Source organism: Mercenaria mercenaria, chromosome 14, assembly GCF_021730395.1.
Source record: "Mercenaria mercenaria strain notata chromosome 14, MADL_Memer_1, whole genome shotgun sequence".
Lineage (NCBI taxonomy): Eukaryota > Metazoa > Mollusca > Bivalvia > Venerida > Veneridae > Mercenaria > Mercenaria mercenaria.
Genome location: NC_069374.1, coordinates 67,104,030 through 67,117,803, shown reverse-complemented (window position 1 = coordinate 67,117,803; position 13,774 = coordinate 67,104,030). Strand labels below are relative to the sequence as shown.

Genomic DNA, 13,774 nt, shown 5'->3' with positions numbered 1-13,774 from the left:
GTACTGTCCAAATTGAAAGATGGACAGGTTCATTATAAAATTTACCAGGGTTAGGGTTAAGCCTAGAAAACTGATATTAAGAGCATGAATCTAATAAATAGACAACTATCTCTGAATACAAAGATGTGATACCTACCTCTGCTGTTTACCAAGAAAGTCTGCCTTGTTTATTAGAACCATACATATCTTGCTCTTATCTACTTCCTTCACGTAGGCCTCGAGGTCCGGACAGTAGAACAGTAACGGGTTTCTTGCATCAACAATCTGCACCACTATATCACTGTCAAATATTCAGTTACATTCAAGTTACGGAACTTCTGTTTACAGTCGAGCAAGCCTATAAAGACCATGCCTCAGAAAAGTCAAAACATTGTCTCTGCTCAAAAATGGTCTTAATTTACAGGCTAAAAGAAACTAGAATAATTTAACTTGCCAATGAAATGTAATCTAACTTTACAGGTGGTCTTTAGCTAAGTTTTGACTATGCAATTAAAACGTATTCATTAACAGACTATAACAATCTTAGGCCCACACTTTCTGTTGCATATAGAAATTCTTACAATTTAAAAAAAAAAACAGAAAAAAAAACCAAACAAGTAGCTGTGTTCAATAAATGCTTGATGCCCCTAGTGGCATCCTTGTCGATACAAAGCAACCTAAGTTCAAAACGAGGTCAAGGTCAAGGTCAAACTGAGGTCAGTTGATGTCTGAAGATGAGGAATGGTCACAGGTTACATCTGCATTAGTATCAAGTCATTCTAGTAAGGGGTATTGATGCTAGACGAAACGGTCCCATTTGGTTAACCTCATACGGACAGTGTGTGTGTGTATGTGTTCGGGTTTAACGTCTTTCTCAACAATTTTTCAGTCATATGAACGACGGTCATACGGACGGACGGACGAATGAACAGGACAATCACTATATGCCTCCCGCATCAGTAGATGCTGGGGGCATAAAAAGTTGTTTAATTTTTTAATATAAGCACTAACCTCCTCTCTATAACTCGCCAGAGTTGCCTCCAAAAGTCAAGGTTTTTCTCATATGGTGTCATGACAATTCTTTCATCCTCTTGCACACTACAAAACAGTAATAGTCATATACATATTTCACTGAAATTTTATCTGAATTTATCAACCTACAGTGAAATCAGTTAATTTTGTGGGTACAAAATTTCAAGACATGCCCAAAACAGCTATTTCATGGGATAACAAGAGCTGTCACAGAAGACAGTACGCTCGACTATTTCGATGCTGGATAGTCAAACAGTGCACATCTGAGGAAGCTGGAGATGTAACTGGAGTGTTTAATTACTCCATTGTGAATGAAAATATTGGATAATAGATAAAATCTGTGTCAAAACATTAAATAAGAATAAAAAGTACAAAATTCATGGAAATTTTCAACAAAAGTAATACATCATGACATTGTGTCATATAATGTGGCTAATAATGTGGAGCAACCATTTGAAGTTTGAATCAAATAAGTGAGATAGAGCAGAAGTACATCACAACTTGAACCTAAAATTCTAGTGAAAAGGGGGCATAACTCAGCATGTTGGTGCTAGCACCATGAACATTGTAATAACAAAAGCTTGTAGAACACGAAATGCCCCCTTGATACATTCATTAATTGCACAAGGAACAAAAATTATTTAGTTACTGTACACAAAAGTTCTACTGTTCTGAATCAATGTGACCTTGACATCTGACCTATTGACCTCACAATAAATAGGGGTCATCTGCTGATCATGATCAACCACCCTAACAGTTTCGTGATCCTAGACCCAAGCATCCTTGAGTTACCAATTTTGACCCCGGGGGTCATGATTTGAACAAATTTTGTAGAGGTCTACTAGGCAATGCTACATATCAAATATCTAAGCTCTAGGCCTTCTGGTTTATTTTTAGAAAATTTTGAAGATTTTTCTATGTACAATCAAGAAACCCCATGGGTCGGGGTCAATTTGACCCTGGGGGGTCATGATTTGAACAAATTTTGTAGAAGTCTACTAGGCAATGCTACATGTCAAATATCTAAGATCTAGGCATTCTGGTTTATTTTTAGAATTTTTTTGAAGATTTTCCTATGTAAAATCAAGTGACCCCTGGGGCAGGGTCAATTTTGACCCCGGGGGGTCATGATTTGAACAAATTTTGTAGAGGTCCACTAGGCAATGCTACATGTCAAATAGGGCTGTCATTGATTGGGTCTTAGGCATATGGACGATACCGATATATCAGAAGACAAATATCGACGATACATCGATTATTAAGTTAGATTAACAATCTATTTGTTTGTATGCATACTATATACCTTCCTGTAAATGATATTTTTAGTTTTATTGCCTATTTTTCATATTACTGTTTGATGGTGTTGTATTTGTATTTATGAAATAAAAGAAGTAAATAAAAATTAATAAAATCTTTCATTTTTATTTTGCCTTCACTTCTCTTTTGCATTTATCCAAATTTACAACTTTGTGAACTTAATAGTTTTTGAGGGTCTGAGTATTTATCTGGATAGTTTTTTCTCTCTGTAAAATATCGATTTTTGAAAATGGGAATCGATAATCGATCGACAAAAAAATATCGTTGATACATCGATATTGTTTCTATCGATGACAGCCCTAATGTCAAATATCTAAGCTCTAGGCCTTCAGGTTTATTTTTAGAAATTTTTTGAAGATTTTCCTATGTAAAATCAAGTGACACCTGGGGCGGGGTCATGATTTGAACAAATTTTGTAGAGGTCCACTAGGCAATGCTACATGTCAAATATCTAAGCTCTAGGCCTTCTGGTTTATTTTTAGAATTTTTTTGAAGATTTTCCTATGTAAAATCAAGTGACCCCTGGGGCGGGGTCAATTTTGACCCCGGGGGTCATGATTTGAACAACTTTAGTAGAGGTCCATTAGGCAATGCTACATGTCAAATATCTAAGCTCTAGGGCTTCTGTTTTTTGAGAAGAAGATTTTTTAAGATTTTCCTATGAAAGTCAAGTGACCCCTGGGGCAGGGTCAATTTTGACCCCTGGGGTGGGGTCAATTTTGACCCCGGGGTCATGATTTGAACAAACTTTGTAAAGGTCACTAGGCAATGCTTCACACCAAATATCTAAGCTCTAGGCCTTCTGGTTTTTGAGAAGAAGATTTTTAAAGTTTTTCCTTTCGGTTGCCATGGCAACCAGAGTTCAGTATGGAATTCAATTCTTTGAACAATTTTTAAAGAGGACCATCCATGGAACATCCCTGTGAAGTTTCATCAAAATTGGTCTGGTGGTTTAGGAGAAGATGTTGTTTAAAGGAAAGTGTGGACGGACGGACGACGTATGGAAGGACGGACGCCGGACGGAGAGCGATCACAATAGCTCACCCCGAGCACTTTGTGCTCAGGGGAGCTAAAAACAAGAAAGTAGGTCAGTAGGTCAAGGTCACAGTCAAGTGATCCCTAATCACTTGGGTCATCAGATAATTATAATTAAACAGTCTAGGAAATATAACCTGATAATTTTTGAAGTATTTTTTTCCTATATAACTCATAATCATAACAAGTGACCCCAAGGGCGATGCCTCTTTTCACCCCAGGGGCATAATTTGAACAAACTTGTAAGAGATCCACAAGGCAATGTTACATACCAAATATCAAATGCCTAGGCCTTGAACTTTCAGACAAGAAGATCTTTAATTTTTTTCCTATATAAGTCTATGTTAAACTTGGTACCCCCAGGGAAGGGCCTCTTTTCACCCTAGGGACATAATTTGAACAACTTTGGTAGAGAAACACTAGGAAAGGCAACATACTTAATCAAAAGCCTAGGCCTTGCAGTTTCAGGCATACAAAAAGATTTTTAAAGTTTTTTAGCTCACCTGAGCCAAAGGCTCATGGTGAGCTATTGTGACCGCTCAATGTCCGGTGTCCGTCGTGCGGCTTCCGTCCATCAACATTTCCTAAAAAAATCTTCTTCTTGAAAACCACTGGGCAGAATTACACCAAACTTCACAGGAATGATCCTTGGGTGGCCCCCTTTCAAAATTGTTCAAAGAATTGAATTCCATGCAGAACTCTGGTTGCCATGGCAACCGAAAGGAAAAACTTTAAAAATCTTCTTGTCCAAAACCACAGGGCCTAGGGCTTTGATATCTGGTGTGTAGCATCATCTAGTGGTCCTCTACCAAAGTTGTTCAAATTATCCCCCTAGGGTCAAATATGGCCCCGCCCCGGGGGTCACATGGTTTATATAGTCTTATATAGGGAAAACTTTGAAAATCTTCTTGTACAAAACCACATGGCCTAGGGCTTTGATATTTGGTATGTTGCATCATCTAGCGGTCCTCTACCAAGATTGTTCAAATTATCCCCCTAGGGTCAAATATGGCCCTGCCCCAGGGGTCACATGGTTTATATAGAGTTATATAGGGAAAACTTTGAAAATCTTCTTGTACAAAACCACATGGCCTAGGGCTTTGATATTTGGTATGTAGCATCATCTAGTGGTCCTCTACCAAGATTGTTCAAATTATCCCCCTAGGGTCAAATATGACCCAGCCCCGGGGGGTCGCAAGTTTTACATAGACTTATATAGGAAAAAAAGTTTAAAAATCTTCTTGTCTGAAACCACAACTCTTAGACCTTTGATATTTGGTTTGTAGCATTGTCTTATGGTCCTCAACCAAAATTGTTCAAACTGTACCCCTTGGGTGAAAAGAGGCCTGCTATTCTTAGATAAAGTTGCGACGGTCTAAGTTATAATCGATTTGAAAGTTTTTTTTAATCATTTTGAAGCTTAAACACTGTTATGCTTCCTTTTCTCTGCACTCTGCCTCAATACCAACTGATCACTTTGTAAAGTTTCATTAACATAACATTCCTTCCAGTGGTTATTGTTTGGACAAAAAGTATAACAGACAAATTTATAACAGACAAATTTATGTCTTCAGTTGGGAATAATTATGGATGGACTTATTACAGTACCTTGCCAATGACCTTCTCCAATCAAGAAAGGCGACTTTCTCATTCTGATCTACTTCTGACACTGACATGCGTGCATTCCATGGTGGTCTGTAATGACATAAAATACAATTACACATCGGTAGGTAGAGCAAAAGAACTGAAGTAAGTGTCACATGTTTGTTCCTGGACAAGGAAAATACCTGTATTCTCCAAGACAATGGCATAGTAGACAACAAGCCTGATGTCTTTCTGCTTCTATCTGTAATTCAACTGTTACATTGCAATAAATCAGTGCTACAACAAAATCCCACAACACTGGTTAGGTTAACCCTTATCATGCTGGACACGATTGATTCTGCCTTTGCCACCAGAGCAGATCATGATCAGCCTGCACATCCATACAGTCTGATCATGATATGCAATTATGTCTGCCATTCAGTCAGTATCTTTTTTGTAAGCACCCCTTTTAACAGTTGATGGTACTGTCCAAATTAAAATATGGACAAGATCACTACAAGAATTTAGCATGGTACGGTTAACTGCCCACAATAACATAACTGAAATGTTGCTGAAGCACACTAGTTACCTATTATCAAACCATTACAAACATACATAACTAACACAAAACTCATTTTGTAACAGTAACTGATGTGGTCTAAGAAATCCAGTAATGTTACATAATTGTAAAAATCAAACGAAAACTAATTTTGCTATTCCAACAGCTACTGTAAGTTGACAAAATTATTGTTTCAAACATCTATAGCACACACACTTAAAACACATCCATATATTTTATACCCACTTGCTAACTACTAATTCGTGATTCAATTCTTACATACTTAACATCAATGCTCAGTGTGAGAGACGACAGATATGGAACACAAACTACAAGTTAGTTATACACTGACCTTCTTGGAATTCTCAGCAGCTCTTCATGTTGTTTATGAAGCCCTTTAATTGTCTTCAGTTCCTCTGCATGAGGCAGGGAACCAGTCTCTTGAGATATGAACTTTACATTCAGTTTTTCTGAAAATAGAAAGAAACTGGGTCCAGCCTTCTAAGATCATGAAATCATATCTATATAACAAGAGGGCCATGATGGCCCTATATCGCTCACCTGTTATCATTGCACTTGGGGACAAGAAGGTCCTCAGAAAAAATATCTAAGTCCAAAGGACAGGAACAACAAAGGGAAGAAATTTAACCAAAAAGAAAAAAAAGATTCTTACAAGGTACAGATATGTCAAAATTCACCTAAAAATTGGAGGTACCATCCATGCTGAACCACAGAAAAGTGGTCTCGGTTTTTCCCTACGGCCAATAATAAAAAAGTTACTAAAAATAAGCTATTTATAGTTACGTAAAAGGGAAGTAATTAAAAAAAATTATTGTACGTGAACAAAAGAAGGATTTGCCAAATAAATCTGTTGACATAAATGAAATTTCAGACGGAGATATACCCATTTTAATTTGAAACAAGAGCCATGTCAGACATGGCTAATCCCCCCACCGGGCAGCTGTATTTGCAAATGGAATGTTAATTTTGTGGTTGTTTAGTAATCATTGTAAGTCTTTTGTTTTTTAAAGTCCACAAAAAAACTCCTTACTAGGTAGAGATACCTTATATGTAATAAAATTAATAAAATACACCTAAAACTGGAGAGTAACATCTATGCTGTACCACAGAAAAGTGGTCTTGTTTTTTTCCTAGGGTCAATTATAAAAATGTTACAATATAAGTTATTTATAGTAACAACTAAGGGAAGTTAATCTTTATAAAAAAAAAAAAAATTGCAAGTCCACACAAAAATCTTTATCAGGAAGAGACTGGTCAAAATACACCTCAAAATTGGATTTAGCATGTTTGTTGTACTACAGAAAAGTGGTCTCGATTTTTCCCTACGACTAGTAATGAAAAAGTTACAATAAAAGCTATTTAAAGTAACAACAAAGGGAAGTAATTCTAAAGAACGGAACTGCGCATGACACTTCGTCTCATGATGGTGTATAATTGTGCCAAGTTACATCAAAATCCCTCTATGCATGAAGAAGAAATGCTTCGGACAAAGTCATTCTTGTATCTGACCTTTGGCCTCTAAGTGTGACCTTGACCTTAGGCCTAGTGACCTGGATCTTGCGCATGACACTCCGTCTCGTGGTGGTGAACATTTGTGCCAAGTTATATCAAAATCCCTCAATGCATGAAGAAGAAATGCTCCGGACAAGGTTTTTATTCTTGTATCCTTTGACCTCTAAGTGTGACCTTGACCTTAGACCTAGGGACCTGGTTCCTGCGTATGACACTCCGCCTCGTGGTGGTAAACATTTGTGCCAAGATATATCAAAATCCCTCCATGCATGAAGAAGATATGCTCCGGACAAATTTTTTTAAGAAAATATGATAAAGGGGAATAACTCAAAAAATAGGCAAGGTAGAGTTATTGTTCTTGCACACTGCACTTCCTCCCAATGTGTTCTATCAGTGTATGAAGTTTGAAAAAATCCCTCCAGTACTTTTGGGGTTATGCTCCGGACAAAATGTTTTAAGAAAATATGATAAAGGGGAATAACTCAAAAAATAGGCAAGGTAGAGTTATTGTTCTTGCACACTGCACTTCCTCCCAATGTGTTCTATCAGTGTATGAAGTTTGAAGAAAATCCCCCAGTACTTTGGAGTTATGCTCCGGACAAAATTTTTTAAGAAAATACGATAAAGGGGAATAACTCAAAAAATAGGCAAGGTAGAGTTATTGTTCTTGCACACTGCACTTCCTCCCAATGTGTTCTATCAGTGTATGAAGTTTGAAGAAAATCCCTCAAGTACTTTTGGAGTTATGGTCCGGACAAAGATCGTTGCGGACGCACGGACGGACGGACGGAGAGCATTTCTAATATCCCCTTCACCTTTGGTGGGGGGATAAATAAAGGGAGGTAATTTGAAATAAAATCAGTCCATAGTTATCTACCCTGATTGTCTCAGTCCGACTAATGACAATAATGAAATTTCAAATAAGTCCTATAAGTATTTACTGATATAAATCCATTTTGATTACAATCAGGGGAGGTAATCAGATATAAAATAACTCTGGAACCTACGATTGGATCTGATTTGCCATGGAATCCAAGATTTATTGTTGTTGAAGATATTTTGGAAGTTCGTATCAAACAAGAGCACCGCCGTGCGGGTGCTGACGCTCATCTGATTTTTTTTGTGTAATAGAAATATTGTCCTACCCATGATTTTCTAAGTCTAAAAAGGGCCATCATTCTTGCAAAAAGCAGGATAGAGTTATGTTTCTTGATGTACAGTGTCCACTTATGATGGTGAAAAACTGTTGCAAGTTTTAAAGCAATAGCTTTAATAGTTTATGAGAAAAGTTGACTTAAACATAATACTCAACCAAGAAAATGATTTTCTAAGTCCAAAAGGGGCAATAATTATTGCAAAAAGCAGGATGGAGTTATGTTGCTTGCTGTACAGGGTCAGCTTATGATGGTGAACAAGTGTTGCAAGTTTCAAAGCAATAGCTTTGATAGTTTAAGAGAAAAAGTTGACCTAAACATAAAACTTAACCAAGAAATCTGATATTTTCTAAGTCAAAAAGGGGCCATAAATCTTGCAAAAAGCAGGACGGAGTTATGTTTCTTGCTATACAGGGTCAACTTATGATGGTAAACAAGTGTTGCAGGTTTTAAAGCAATAGCTTTGATAGTTTAGGATAAAAGCTGACCTAAACATAAAACTTAACCAAGAAAACTGATTTTCTAAGTCCAAAAGGGGCAATAAATCTTGCAAAAAGCAAGATGGAGTTATGATTCTTGACGTACAGGGTCTGCTTATGATGGTGAACAAGTATTCCAAGTTTCAAAGCAATAGCTTTGATAGTTTAGGAGAAAAGTTGACCTAAACATAAAACTTAACCAAGAAATCTGATATTTTCTAAGTACAAAAGGGGCCATAAATCTTGCAAAAAGCAAGATGGAGTTATGTTTCTTGCTATACAGGGTCAGCTTATGATGGTGAACAAGTATTCCAAGTTTCAAAGCAATAGCTTTGATAGTTTAGGAGAAAAGCTGACCTAAACATAAAACTTAACCAGGCAACGCCGACGCAGACGCCGACGCCGACACCGACGCCGACGCCGACGCCGACACCGACGCCGACGCCGACAACCGCTCAAGTGATGACAATAACTCATCATTTTTTTTCAAAAAATCAGATGAGCTAATAAAACCATAAATGAAGTCTCTATATGGCTGCAAAAGCCAAAATAGCCAATGTTGGACCTTTAAGGGGCCATAACTCTGGATTCCATGATGGAATCTGGCCAGTTTAAGAAAAGAACCAAGATCTTGTGGTGAAACAAGTTGTGTGCAAGTTTGGTTAAAATCAAATCATAAATGAAGCTGCTATTGTGCAGACAAGGTCAAAATAGCTAATTTTGGCCCTTTGAGGGGCCATAACTCTGGAATCCATTATGGGATCTGGCCGGTTCAGAAGGAACCGAGATCTTATGGTGATACAAGTTGTGTGCAAGTTTGGTTAAAATAAAATCATAAATGAAGCTGCTATTGTGCAGACAAGGTCAAAATAGCTAATTCTGGCCCTTTCAGGGGCCATAACTCTGGAACCCATAATGGAATCTGACCAGTTCAAGAAAGGAACCAAGATCTTATGGTGATACAAGTTGTGTGCAAGTTTGGTTAAAATAAAATCATAAATGAAGCTGCTATTGTGCAGACAAGGTCAAAATAGCTAATTCTGGCCCTTTCAGGGGCCGTAACTCTGGAACCCATAATGGAATCTGGCCATTTCAAGAAAGGAACCAAGATCTTATGGTGATACAAGTTGTGTGCCAGTTTGGTAAAAATCAAATCATAAATAAAGCTGCTATTGTGCAGACAAGGTCAAAATAGCTAATTCTGGCCCTTTCAAGGGCCATAACTCTGGAACCCATAATGGGATCTGGCCAGTTCAAGAAAGGAACCGAGATCTTATGGTGATACAAGTTGTGTGCAAGTTTGGTTAAAATAAAATCATAAATGAAACCACTATCGTGCAGACAAGAAATTGTTGACGCACGGACGGACTGAAGGGTGATCACAAAAGCTCACCTTGTCACTATGTGACAGGTGAGCTAAAAACACAATTGATTCTGCCTTCGCGATCAGTGTAGATCATGATCAGCCTGCATATCCATGCAGTCTGATGATGATCTGCACTGTTCGCCATTCAGTCAGTATTTTTCGGTAATCATTCCTTTTAACAGTTAATGGTACTGTCCAAATTGAAAGCTGGACAAGTCCATTAAAGAAATTTAGATTAACAACAAGAGGTGATTCTTTCTTGAGACTTACCTGCTGTGAACTCAGTGCCTGCCAACTCAGCTGTAGCCAGAAAGTCATCTAGATTGTTCTGTTCTGTGACCGACTGAAGGTTCAGGCGCCCCCAGTCATATCCATCTTGTAAGTCTGCTGTGTGTAACTGTAACAAACAGATGGAAAACTTAATTCCTGTGAGTACTGTTATAACTTATAAGGATCTTACACATCTGCATGTGTTAGACCATGTTTTCATAATCCAAAAGACAGCAAGAAATGTTAAGAAGGCTTCTTTACATCAGCACTGTTCTGAGGGTTTTGAAATGGGCACACAAAGCTCAAATTCTTTTTCATCTTACTTACTGCAACACTTTCAAAGACACTGCAAGTTTCTTTTTCAGTTCAGCCCATTCCACATGAAAAACAGCATATTTTCCCCCAATTTTGCATCTAAATTTCCTAATTGAAAGCTGGAAAAAATGCCTGAAAATTTTCACAACATGACATGAAAATTGGGGTCCATAATCCATTACATTGACTTTGATATTACGGTATGGTATATAGGTTTTGTAAACAGCAAATTGTAATTACTTCCCTTTAAACCGCATCAATGAAGGGTGTGATAATGAAATTGTCTGTTGATTGTAAACATGCTGTCCATAGGTACTATGCCGATGGACTAAAGCCGCTGTGTTGACTACCTGCCGCAATCTGACCATTATTTCTCCTGTTTGAATTCTTCATATTCATAGTCACCCAATAACTCACAGCTTTCAATTTAAATACTTCTTTGAAATATTCAGAATGACAAGGTAGCTCTCATGCCATTTTTTTAGACAACAGAAGTGGACTGAGCTCGTCATGCACATCTCAGAGTCTCACTCCTTAACCTATCATCGCGGATTTTGTTGTTTTCATAATTTCATTGCCAAGCCAGAGTCAATCCACTTCTGTTTGTTGAGAAAATGGCATGAGAACTGTGTTCCAATTTTTTTTTAAATATCATTGGCAAATTCTGGATATTTTCAAGAGGCGTTTAAATCAAAAGTTGTGGGTTATTTGGCATGTTTGGTGACTATATGTAAAGAATTTTAAATAGGAGAAATAACGGTCAAATCACAGCAGCTAGTCAAAACCCGGTTATATATGTCCAGCTGCAAGGTACCTCATACATGTCTACAAAAGTAGACGGAAATTCTGTCAATAGTTTAAGACATGACACCGAATGTGCATACCTTCCTTGATTTTTTCCACCAAGGTTCAAGCAAGAAAGTTTGATCAGTAATTCAGTCAAATAAAAATCAGCAAGAAATGTCAGAAACTAGCATGTCTGCTTAGTCTTTGCAAAAAGGAGGTGTCTAATAGTACAGATCTGTACCTCTAGAATCAGATTAATGAGGAATTATATCCCCTTTTGATACACAAGTTTTATTTCAATTTATGGCCAATTCATGAAATAATCGGCGTTTAAACCTATAGCATGTAAAGCATTGGCAGGGATAAAAATTTCATCAGAAGTTGTTTCAACTATTTTGGTCTTTTGAGTGTTTGACGCGAGTGGGAATATTGCCCATATGAAAAAAATCTCTCAATATTTCATAGGATTGCGTCAAATTAGTTGGACTATAAATAATCCTAAATCTCCAGAAAAAGGAGGTCTGTACCTCTAACAGGATTGTCTAGAGGTACAGATCCATGCCTCTATAATCAAATTCTAGAGTTACTGATCCGTACTTGCACAATTAAGTTAGAACTGTTTGCAATCATCTCTGACTCTGAAATTAAATATTGATCGACCTGACTTGCCTTTACTAAAACATTGAAATCTTAAAAATGTATAAAACTTAATGTCACATGGATAACTTAAGCACAAATAATGAAATCTTTAAATGGGAAACCGGTCCCCGAAAACAGGGGTTTGTGAACAGAAAACAAGTTTTGTAAAACTTACAAAGGTGTCCCCAGATTTACGGTCTTTTTTTCCGAACCTATCTCGAATGATAGATTTACCAAGAGCTGCTCCCTGCTTTTTCTTGCCCATCTCAAAATCACCAGATATCAGCAAAGTAACAAATATTTTCACGTGTTTCGTAATCAGAAATTTACACCATGGGCGCAGCCATTTTAAACTTTAAACAGTTACGAATATATTTCTATATTGTTGTCATCAGTGAGCGTAAGACAGAAATAACAAATCAGGTGAGAAAAATATTGAGAAGACAACGTTTTTATAAACGTGCTGTCAGTGAGCTTTGTGATACAAAATAGATATCTAGAGGAAATGAAACCAAAAAAAAAAAAGGTTTACACATTTATATTACTTTCAGAACTGTATGAACCACAGAATCAAGTCGGATATCCGGACACCAGCGTATCGTGTTACAATACAGTACAATCAATTTTATTTAAAGTCGGCAAGACATCATAACAGAAAACATAAGCTCTAGAAGAGCTTTTATAACAGACTGCTATAACATATATTAAATGAACAAATAAAAAAAAGAGCTGTAAGAAAAAGCATACAAATATAAAGCATATACAGCACACAAAAGCCGCTGAGCAAAGCAAAGCAAAGCAAGTTATTATACAAGTAATACCGGGTAAAAACTGAATGGACTATGCTAATCATGACCAGAGGCCTAAAAATTACTTAAGAAACTGAAGTTAAGAAACTGAAAAGGGAAAACTGACACAAATCCCTTCAAACCAGGTTTGAGGAGCCTGACAGATTAGCATAAACCTCTCAGATTTTGAATAAAACAGGCATTTTGAATAAAACAAGCATATAATTATAATACGTATGTGTAATAACTGGATTTTAGACTGGACCCTGATATGGGATGGTATAACAAGAATAGATATTGTTCATTCACTTCAACAACTGTATACTGTACTGAATCTCTCTCTGATACATACAATATATATGCTTTACAACAGAGCCTATAATGATGCACATGATTGGCTGAGAGTATATACTAGGCGGGCACTGAATACATTACATTGTTAATCTTAATTACTACACCTCCCTCAGTTTTAGATTGATTGTCTTAAAGAGATCAATGAATGCAAAAATAGTCAAACAGAAAAACAAGCAGGGGTTTGATAAAGGTATGCATGCCACTGCATTATGGACAAGTTATACTTGTTGACAAGCCACACGTACAGGTACACTCCTTTCCTGACAAGCAAGATATTAGATTTTTAAAATTGTTAAAATTATTTGTTTGCCGAAAAGTGTCAGGTAGGGAGTTCCACAATACAGGGGCAGCATACCTAAAGCTGTTCTTACCGAACTTAGTTGTACTGACCTGGGGTACCTGTAAAATATTAGAGTATCTTAAATTAATTGCGTAGCAACAAGCGGAGGAGAAAGCAATTGGAAAGATGATAGAGTATGGTACATTTAAATATATTACAATGATAATGTTTTCTGAGAAAAGCATTGCCAATAAGTCATTCTCATTTTTTGCCTCTGTGACATGGAGCACTTTACATCTATACA

At 37.0% G+C, this 13,774-nt stretch overlaps 1 protein-coding gene across 1 annotated transcript in view; it reads right to left on the bottom strand.

Annotated features, from left to right (window-relative positions):
- The window catches only part of LOC123527774 (large subunit GTPase 1 homolog), a 53,609-nt gene extending 41,194 nt beyond the window's left edge, over positions 1 to 12,415 (bottom strand). The window contains exons 1-6 of the mRNA XM_045307438.2: positions 12,224 to 12,415; positions 10,309 to 10,435; positions 5,859 to 5,976; positions 4,972 to 5,058; positions 991 to 1,077; positions 137 to 280 (exon numbers count right to left, since the gene is read on the bottom strand). Coding sequence (XP_045163373.2) covers positions 137 to 280; positions 991 to 1,077; positions 4,972 to 5,058; positions 5,859 to 5,976; positions 10,309 to 10,435; positions 12,224 to 12,313 — 653 coding nt within the window. The 5' untranslated portion in view covers positions 12,314 to 12,415. The remainder of the gene's footprint in view (positions 1 to 136; positions 281 to 990; positions 1,078 to 4,971; positions 5,059 to 5,858; positions 5,977 to 10,308; positions 10,436 to 12,223) is intronic.
- Between the last annotated feature and the right edge of the window lie 1,359 nt (positions 12,416 to 13,774).